The sequence below is a fragment of the Otolemur garnettii genome, unplaced genomic scaffold (assembly GCF_000181295.1).
Source record: "Otolemur garnettii isolate 467f Iridium unplaced genomic scaffold, OtoGar3 scaffold00014, whole genome shotgun sequence".
Taxonomy (NCBI): domain Eukaryota; kingdom Metazoa; phylum Chordata; class Mammalia; order Primates; family Galagidae; genus Otolemur; species Otolemur garnettii.
This window is the reverse complement of record NW_003852409.1, coordinates 19,606,887-19,616,958: the sequence shown is the minus strand read 5'-3', so window position 1 is coordinate 19,616,958 and position 10,072 is coordinate 19,606,887. Positions and strand designations below refer to the sequence as shown.

General features: G+C 45.3%; 1 protein-coding gene across 4 annotated transcripts in view; it reads left to right on the top strand.

Moving 5' to 3' along the window:
• Window positions 1-10,072, top strand: part of ASTN2 (astrotactin 2) — a 655,276-nt gene that overhangs the window by 595,830 nt on the left and 49,374 nt on the right. For all 4 annotated transcript variants that reach the window (XM_012802449.1, XM_012802448.1, XM_012802450.1 and 1 more), the window contains one exon: window positions 1,862-2,003. In XM_012802449.1, coding sequence (XP_012657903.1) covers window positions 1,862-2,003 — 142 coding nt within the window. The remainder of the gene's footprint in view (window positions 1-1,861; window positions 2,004-10,072) is intronic.

Here is a 10,072-nt window from a genome sequence, read left to right as displayed (position 1 = left end):
GGCAGCTTTGCTCCTAAATCATCCAATTTTAGAATTGGAAGGGAACTAAAAGGCCATTTAGTCTGGCTCGTTTATTTTTTTTAAAGTAATTTTTTGTTGATTTTTTTTCTTGTTACAAAAGCAATATATGTTTATTGAAGATAATTTAAAAAAGAGATAAGCACAAATAAAATAGAAAAAGTGCTCATTATCTCACTCTCCAGACAGAGCCACTATTAAGCCGTTGCTTTATCTTCTGCCTTCTGTTTTTAAATACATGTATCTATGGAATTTTTGCAAAATTGGATTATTCTGTAATAGCATAACCTGTTTTTTAACTTCACAAAATGTCGCAAATATCCTTTCATTTACTTCATAAATTATTTTTAATGGCTATAAAACATCTCATTGCATCATTGAACTACAACAGATATAGCCGTTTCTGTATTATCAAATGTTTGTTTCTAAACTAGTTTATAAATAGTACTGCAATTTTTGTCCCTATAACTTTTTTCTTTTGATGGGGGTTGTCCTTAAAACTCAATCTTTCTGGGCCAGGTGTGGTGGCTCAGGTCTGTAATCCCAGCACTCTGGGAGGCCAAGGCGGGTGGATTGCTTGAACTCAGGCGTTCTTGACCAGCCTGAGCAAGAGCAAGACCCTGTCTCTACTAAAAATAGAAAAACTAGCTAGGCAATGAGGTGGGCACCTATCCTATCAGCTGCTTGGGAGGCTGAGCTAAGAGGATTGCTCTAACCCAAGAGTTTGAGGTTGCTGTGATGATGCCATGGCACTCTATCCAGGGCAACAGAGTGAGACTCTGTTTCAAAAACAAAACAAAGCAAGAAAAAAAAAACCCTCAATCTTTCTTCCCATCTCTGTTTTTATTGCATTTTTTCTAGAATCCTAATAGTGATCAGCGTTTTCATCTTACAGAGGAGGGAACTAACGTGCAGAGATGGGAATGGAGTTGCCAGAAGCTGTAGTAGTTTAGCCGAACTGAGATTAGATTACAGATACTCAGTTATCCTTTGTCGTCTTTTTTACTTTCTCATCTCATTTGTTTGTTCTCTTTCTAATACATGTAAGCTGCTTCCTAACATTCAGTGACTCGACTGACTTTTAGAAACCATGGAGTTGGGGGACCGCAAGTATGCAGCACTTATTCTACCACTGTTCCGTCCTGACCCAGGACCTTCATCACTCATCAATGATAGAACTCTTTCTCCCCTAACTGTGTTAGGTCTCTGTCCTTCTCAACATAGCACTCCATGAATCCAGGACAGTGCATAATGAAGGCCATTTTCTGTGAAAACTATTTCATATCCTTTGTGTAACTCTTTCATCATACTGAGAAGAAAAATGCAATTCTAAGAAAGGGGGACCCTGTTTAAAGCTGTCAGGGACTGACCCCATGGATGGTTTGTTTTTGCATGTTCTGTTGTCCTGTATAAACCCCTTCAGTGGGGTGGGTCAGTCCCTGACCCTTCCGTTGGTATACAACTGGGAGTTATTGTTGGTGACAAGAATGGAATAGGTTACTCTGGACAGAAAGAAAGCATAATCCTCTTGTTACCTTCTCATGCATTTTTATTGCACAGTAATTTACTTCATGTGAGCCTTGCTACAGTCTTATGAAGGTAGGTATTAACATTCTCACTTTACAGGTGAAAGAATTTACACATAAATTTGAACAAAGAGTCATCAAGTCTATGTATTAATCTAGGTCATTTTTATATCTTATACTCTTTTTTTTTTATTTTTTTCTGTTCTGTAATCCTCCTGATAATGGTATCTAGACGTTTCATAGGTTTGGATGATAGCAAGAATGTCTGCTCACTAAGGGATGATCTGGGGAGCTCATCTTTCTGTGTCTCCTTCCAGGAGAATTCCTGAGTTTTGCTGATGACTTACTCTCTGGCCTGGGCACATCCTGTGTGGCAGCTGGTCGAAGCCATGGAGAGGTCCCTGAAGTCAGTATCTACTCCGTCATCTTCAAGTGTCTGGAGCCTGATGGTCTCTACAAGTAAGATGTGTGGGTGTGCGGGGAGCATAAAGCAGGCAGGATGGTTTTAAGCCACTAGGAAAGACATGAGGTATTCTATCCAGGCAAGCCAAATGTTTTGTTGGCCAGCTAATAAGAGCACCTTGAGATTCTGAGGCTTAGAAGTGTCCATTTGAGAAATATAGCCATGTGAGTCACAGAACACACAACATTAGTGCTGAAGTGTCCAGGGAGGCCAGAAATTCAAAACCATTCCTTCTACTGATGGAGAATCTTCAGCCCAAAGACTGAAAGTGTCTTACTCAAGATCATAGAGAAAGTTATCGAGGAGAGCAGGAGCAAGAATTCCCGCCTAATGTCCTTTTTTCTCTTCCGTGCTGTTGCCTCTAAATTATTACATTACCACATCTGAGATATCTACATACATATTTACACTTATATGTACGTATATACACACACACTGGGCCATATATATATGTACATACTGAGATATAGATCCTAATATATGTAATATGTAATTTTTTATTGATCGACCCAGCCAGTCTCTTAGAAACATGTGCCATTACCACACCTTTATAGAATTCACTGAATTCAAAATCCTGGGGGTGAAAGGGGAAGTTACTCTGAGATTTATTTGTTAGTCCTGGAAAAGAAAAGGAGCTCATCTTTTGTTTCTTCCCACCTCAGTAAGTGTTGCTACATCTGGATACAACCTTCACAAGCTCTAACACAAAGTTATAGAGACCAGTTCTCTTCATGTATGTTAATTAGGAAATCATAGGTCACCTCCTTTATCAACCTGGAAAGCTGAAGTTCCAACTGATATGTTCAGTTACTTGGTGATTGATTCACTGATTCACGTATGCATCCATTAACCCAAATACTCATCCATTCTCCATTCATTGCTCCCTCTCACCTTCCCTCTGTCCATATATCCAACCATCTGTCCATTTGCTCATGGGCATTTAACTGCCTTCATTTCTTTCACTTATTTATTCATCAGTTACTTTGTTCACTCACATATTTATTCACTTATTCATAACTCATTTCCCTATTCAGCAGACAACTTCAGATTTCCTGCATCTTGGTACTGTGCTAAAGACTGCAGGTATGGATGTGACTAAGACAGTGGTCCTATTTTCAGATAATGTATAACCTGATGATTGTATGAAAGGCCACAGACTATGCATTCAAATCTAGCTTTGATATTCTTAGCTATGTGACTTTAAATAAGTCGCTTTACCTCTGTAAGCCTCAGTTTCAGCCTTTGTGAAACAGAAATAATAAACCCAGCTTGCAGAGTTGTGTAAGAAGAATTAAATGAGAAACCCCCTAGCACAGTATATGCAGGTGCTCAAGGCTGGTGCGGTGGCTCATGCCTATAATTCAGCTCTCTGGGATGCCAAGGTGGGTGGATTGCTTGACCTCAGGAATTTGAGATCAGTCTGAGGGAGACCAAGACCCTGTCTCTACTAAAACTAGAAAAACTAACCTGGCATCATAGCTGGCCCCTATAGTCCCGGATACTCAGAAGGCTGAGGCAAGAGGATTGCTTGAGCCGAGGAGATTGAGGTTGCTGTGAGCTGTGATGATGCCACATCACTCTACCCAGGGCAACAGAGTGAGACCCTGTCTCAAAAAATAAACAACAACAACAGAAAAGTAAGTGCTCAATAAATATTAGTCCTTCCACAATCTGTGAACCTCCCTCATCTTTATAAAACCCTCTCCCCCTTTCACTACCTAGCTGAAAACCATGCCTTTTTAAAAAGACTATTGTATTCTTTTGACTACTTGACACATTAAATCTCCCTGGAACACCCAATACAGTGGTGTGTAAACTGAGTAATATCATCATAAGCTGAGAGTTGGGGCTCCTGACCCGGGCTCTGTCACTACCAGTCTTTGAGATGTTGAGTCCCAAGCTTTATTGTAAATAACTTAGGGACAGTAAATGCCCTACGAATAGAATCCACAGAGGAAAATAGGCTATCAGATGTCTTCCAGTGGGACATCTTTGCAGAGGTGGCAGGATATACCTCAAGCCTTAAGGGATGACCATGGTTCTGGCAGAAAGTGGTGGGATTAGGTTGCAGACTTGGAGGAGATGACTCTATAGCCTTAATCAGAGAGGCTGGCACCACTACCCTGAGGTCTGGGATCACTTCATTTATGAAATATAAGCATGTGACTAGAATGGGAGCTAAAAATTATGATCGCATAAAGCAAGTGGCATTTTCTAAAGATTTCCTGGTGACTGGCTTCTGGTTCCTCTGTTCCTCGTTAAGGATGGAGACTGGACGCAGACAGCCTTAGGTTCAAATCTTCTCTGTGCCCTTTCTCATCCATGTGACATTGAGTGAGCACCTCATCCCCCCTGTGAAAATGCGAATACTATAGTGTAGGCTCCCTGGGACCCCAGGAGGACTTGACGAGTTAATATAGAAAAGCTTTGTTTGGTGATGAGCTCCACATAGGAATATGGGAACTGTGAGCCGTTATCACAGCTGCTGCTGTTGCCCTGTCATGGGTGACATCGTTGGAACTTGCTGTCAGTTGGGCTGGAATCCTACAACCCCATTCTGTGCAGAGCAGTGAAATGTTTTATGGAACCCCTAAAGCAATTAACACAGACAGATCAACTGCTGCCTTTAATAGAGATGCACACTCGCCCTCACCTCTTCTTTTTCTTACTACAGACTTTGCCCCCCCCCCCACCTTTTAAAGCGGGGAACATTCTTTTTCTTCTTCTGTCCTGGAAACGCGCTTGTCATTCCCTGACTCAGAATGCTTTTTAAAAGATCCGTTTATTTATTTATTTATTCTGAGATGGATTTTATTAATGGCCCTGGGATCTGGGCCACTCTGACAAGAAACCAGGGTGTTGTTTGGAACGGTCTCTCATTCCACTGGCGGCTCTCCTCCCGTGAAGCCTGACCAACTCAGTCTGGAGTTTTGAAATAGTTCCAGGGTCAGTTCTGAGGGTTTCTCATTTTCTGCTGCTCGTTTATTACCCAAATTTGTTTTCTTCCTTTTGAGCCAGAAAGACCACGTGTGGCAGTGGAAAGAGCATAGGCGTTGGGGACAGGCTGAGTGTAAATCCTGATTCTGTTCCGTACTTATCACCTGCTCTGGGACAAATCATTTTTCACTCCTCTCTGAGACAGTTTCTGCCCCCTGGAGAAGGAGGCTGATCATTGTCCCTCTCACATGGGGGTCTAGGGAAGAGGGTTGAGTTGAGAAACTCCACAAACCAAGTTCACCCGAATGCCCAGCACGTAGGAGGCCTGAAGGAAATGTTTGCTACTTTCTTCTTCCTGCGTCATTGCCCTGGACTCAGTCCCTGGCTATCAGTGTCTCTTTCTTCCAAGGACAGCCCTGGAGGAGCTGGTCTCATAAGCCAGATGGGGTCCCACTAGCCATAGAAGGAACGATCATCTGGAAATCTTTGGGGAGAAGTAAATAGAATGAAAGGAGAAGATGCATCCAGAGGAGAGAGGGCTTGGAAAGAGCTGAGTTTCTGTTAAGCAAACTTGGCCCCAGTGCACCATCCATGCCTCTGGGAGGATTCAGGTGGAGCACAAGGAGTCTGGGTTCACAGCCTGCTACCACCACTGTTGCCTGTGGGATCTTGGGCTGGACATTTCTGTTCCCTCCCTAGTCTGTCATTTCAACCTCTTCAATTCAGCTTGAGCAAAGCTGTGGGGTTTGTTCTCATTCGTGGCCTCCCCTTCCTGGGCTCCCACCCGCCTCCGTTTCACGTCTCACCTTAGTTTCCGCGCCTTCCCTCTCTGCTTTGCGGTCCTTTATTCCTTCTCGGCGTCAGGATTTTCTTCTGGCTCCCTGTCTTTGTCTGTCTGCCTTTCTCCTTATCATCGCTTCTTTTCCTTTCTAATTTGTCTCTCTCTTAATTTGGGTTTCTGTGAATATATCTCACCTCTCTGCCCGGTTTCTTACTTGAATTTTGGCCTCCATTTCTCTCTCTCAGTCTTCCCTCCCCATGTCCAGCTCCTTCTCTCCACCCCACCTAGAAAAGCAAATGGCTTTTGCAGCCCCTCCATCCGTGTAACTTTACACAGAGCCGCAGGGTGAGACCAACTGGGGGAGTGAAAGTCAAGGCTATTTTCTGTCCTAAGCTCACCCTGGTGTAACCAAACAGAAACATCAGCCCTCTGTGCCCTGTTTAAATTGAATTTTCTTGTTTGTTTCATTTGTTTTACTTTTGAATGAAAACAAACAAAAGCAGCAGAGGGAGAGGGTCCCACGAAAGTCTGACAGCAGGGCCAGCTCCTGTTCCCATGGGTTATTGGAGTGGAGGCCAAGGGTGACCCTGAGCAGGTGTCTCCACTCAGGGCCAATGGCTTAGGCCAGGCTGGGTATCCATGGTCGCTGCCCTTGCCTGGACGGAGGCCCAGACACCCTTTTTGTAACTGCTCTCCAATTTCCTACTACCCAAGGTAATTAGCCTCTGTCTTGTCTTGGCTGCCTTGCTTTTCTCTAATGATGGATGGCTGCCAAAGGGTCCGCAGCAAACATGCCAGCAGCAGCCAGGCCTCATTCCTGGGGTGGGGGCTCATTCCCATACAGTCAGAGACTTGCCCCAGGCCCACCCTCACCTTCCTGGCTTCAGCCCTGTGGAAGGAAAGGCAAGGGAGCCTGGGGACCCATAGCCAAGTGCCAACATCCATGGTGGGAAGAGGGGCTTTTAGGGGAAGGCTCTTTCTTAGCAGGGGTGGGTGGGGTTGGGAGGGTAGGATAAAAAGCAAAGCCCTGCTGAAAGGCAAAAAGAGAGCCTGAGGGTGGGAGCCAGTCGCAGGGCTCGCCTTGCTGCCAGCACGGATTGTAGCCCTTCTTCCTCCTCCTCTGGCCTCAGGGTTCTGTCTGCAGCATGGGAAGGTTAAATTCTGCGGTCCTGAGACTTGCACACGGAGGTTGGGATGGAGACTCCAAGTTAAAGTTCTGCCTCTGAGCACCACCAGTACTTTCTGGTTAATAGTCAGAATAGCACTTGGTTGAGCATTCACTGTGTGCTGGGAACCGTGCTAAGGTCCATGTGCATTTAGTCCTTCCACAGCCCTAAGGATATCATCGTGATATTTACATCCTCTCCAATTCCACAAGTGGGAAAACTAGGGCTAGAAAGAGTCATCATGGTATCTAAGGTCACATGACAAGAAGGCTGAGATTCTTACCCTACCTGCTTCTAAGCCCACCCTCCCCTCCTGACCCCTGATGTGCTGCTATTCCTGTCCTTGTCCACTTAAATGAGTGCAGTTGTCAGAAACACCTGCCGAAGTGTGAGAGGAGGGGGCTTCTGATTGCTAGCAGCACTGTTTGTGATAGAAAAAGCACCAGGCTTGAGGACTGCAGGACCCAGATCACAGGCTATAGAATGGGGGGAAGAGAGTTTGCACGTTACTTTCTTATCCATAAGATGGAAATAATCAATCCTACCTCCCAGGTTGTTGCAAAGATTAAACTACTGGATTGTAGATGGAAGAGGGCTTTGGTGTTTTCATAAGGTGGTGTGAGTGCGTGCAAGGTCATCAGCACCGCTCTGTGTCTGTTGAAGAGCAACAACAAGAAGGACAATAGATATTTTGAATCTCTGATTTCCACTATCACCCCACACACATAATTTTAAATCAGGCTTTAGAAATCAGGTAGTGGCGGGTTTCTTTCTTGCTTCCAGCACCGATCCACTGTGTGGCCTTGTGCAAGTTCTTTCACCTCTCAGGGTTTCTGTTTTTTCATCTGTGAAATGGAATCATAATAGGACTTTTTTTATAGAGTTGGGGGAATATAATGAACAGAAACATGGAAAGGGCGCCAGATACAGCCAAGCTCATTGTGGGTCCTTAACAAATGCAGGAGGCGGCGGAGGAGTAACCACTGTGACCACGATTTGTGATTACACATTTTACCTAAGCAGTCGGGTCAGGCTACGGTCCCAGCAGACACCCTTCTTCACAGCGTTCATGGGAGATCAGGTTAAGACTTCATCCCTCACACCAGCCCCCTTTCTCCTCACTCTCTGAGCAGCCTTGAGGTGTTCTTCCTTTGGCCATGATTAGTTTCTCATTCTCCTTCAGATCTGTGATTCGATGTCACCTCCTTAGCGAGGCCTTCCCTGACCACCCCATCTACCATAGATTCCGCCAGACACACAAAGCTGTGAAGACTTAGAATCTGTTTACTCACCACTTTCTGTGTTTTCTCACTAGAAAGACATAGAGCAGAGTCTGTGTCTGCCTGGTTCATCATCTGTCCCTGGTACCTAAAACAGTGCCTGGCTGGTTAAGAATCTAGTAAATACTTGTTGAATGGTTTGATCAAATTCCCAAGTCAGTGTAGAAATCCTGTAGCCGCCAACTTCTCCCCTTCACTCACACATCATCTCCCACTCACTTTCTCACCAAATATTCGGGTGTCACCCATCGTGTGCCAGGTTGTGGTCCAGTACCTTATCTCTCCATCCGTCTCTGGGTTTCTATGCCTCTGTTCCTCTTTTTCTCTCCCTCCTTCCCTCCTTTCCTTCCTTCCTTCCTTCTACCTGTGCCCATTAGCTCCTCCTTCCTTCCCTCCCTCCCTTCCTTCCTTTCTTCCTTCCTCATAAGTCTTATCTAATTTAATCCTCAAACAGTCCTCTAAGAAGGTTGCTTTTATTTTAATCCAGCAAAGGAGGCAACTAAAGGCCAGAGAGGTTGATCGCTTGACCAGAGCCACAGAGCTAATAAGTGGAGGCATATTGGAACCCAGCCAAATTATCTGTAGTGCTTGAGCTCAAAATCACCACGCTACATTGTGAGAAGAATTGGAGATGCAGAAACATCAGGGCTCAGAAAGTGGAAGTTGTGAAAAGGGACCTTGTTACAAAAACCCACACTCAGATGAGTTGGAAACAATATGAAAAACCAATTTTCATTTCTCACACCAAAAGCTGTGTGGCTACCTCTGAATTTCAGTCCAAGGCCTGTCCTCCTCCAGTTCCCACAGTGCCACACAAAAAGCTGAGCCCCAGGTCCATACGAGGACCCCTGCTCCTCCCAAGGATAGACTCCTGTTGTCGTGTGTGAGACCTTCATTTCCATCTCTGAGCTGCTGGTTGTGTCCCAGCATCTCCAGACTCCTGAGTGTTTCTGCAATAAGTCCAGGCTCCTGGCCCAAAGATGCTTTTCCAATGGCCCGGAGGGCTTAGAGCCTTGGACGGAGCATTGCTGGGCTCTCTGCCACCCCAGGTCACTATCTCTCCCTGGGCAGCACATCGCAGAAGCCACCAGGACCCCTGCCATGGATACTATAATTATATATTAGATGGAATCCCAGTGTTTCCTTCTATTTACATTCTTACCCTACCCTCTTTATTTCCTCTCTTTGTGCCAAGAAGCAGCCCCAAATTTACTGGAAACAGCATGACAGTCATCAGGAGACCTCGAGGGCTGGCTTTCAACAGTGGTTTCCCATGTGATAGAAGGGGAGAAGCCTGAGGGCTGTTCTGTCTTTAGACCTAGGTGGCTATTGGGCCCTGAGCTGATGGTTTCCACTTTGGAGGCCTCAGTTTCTCCATTTTTAGAGGACCTTTTCATGAATGCAAAGGCAGTGCATCTCAGGAGATGCTAGAGGCAAGGAGATGGACCCCACACCCTTGGTATTGGGGAGGCCAGCTTCTGGGTCCAGGTGAATACATTTCATTCAACTTAAGGCTAGATACTTCTGTCTTCTCTTAGATTCAGTGACCCAATCTATTCAGTGGGCCCTCTGAGCCAAGACCCAGACAGGACCTGGCCAACTCCTCAGGGGACTTTAAGCTCTTACAAGAAAGGAAATGTGCACAGGGAAACCTTCCATGCTGACCCAGGGCCTGGGCTGCAGCCTCTGAACCACCACAAGTTGAGGCTCCAGCCCAAGGTTGATCCAGGACATACCAGGGAAAGAAGCCAGGAGGGGACTAACAGAGTTCTTGTCCTGCTCTTTACTGGCTTTCTCTTTCTTACCATGAAATTTTCTCATTCTTGTTTTCATTTTCATTCTTCCTTTCTTCCCACCATCCATCATTCTCCCTTCCCTCCCTCCTTTCCTCCCTTCGTTCC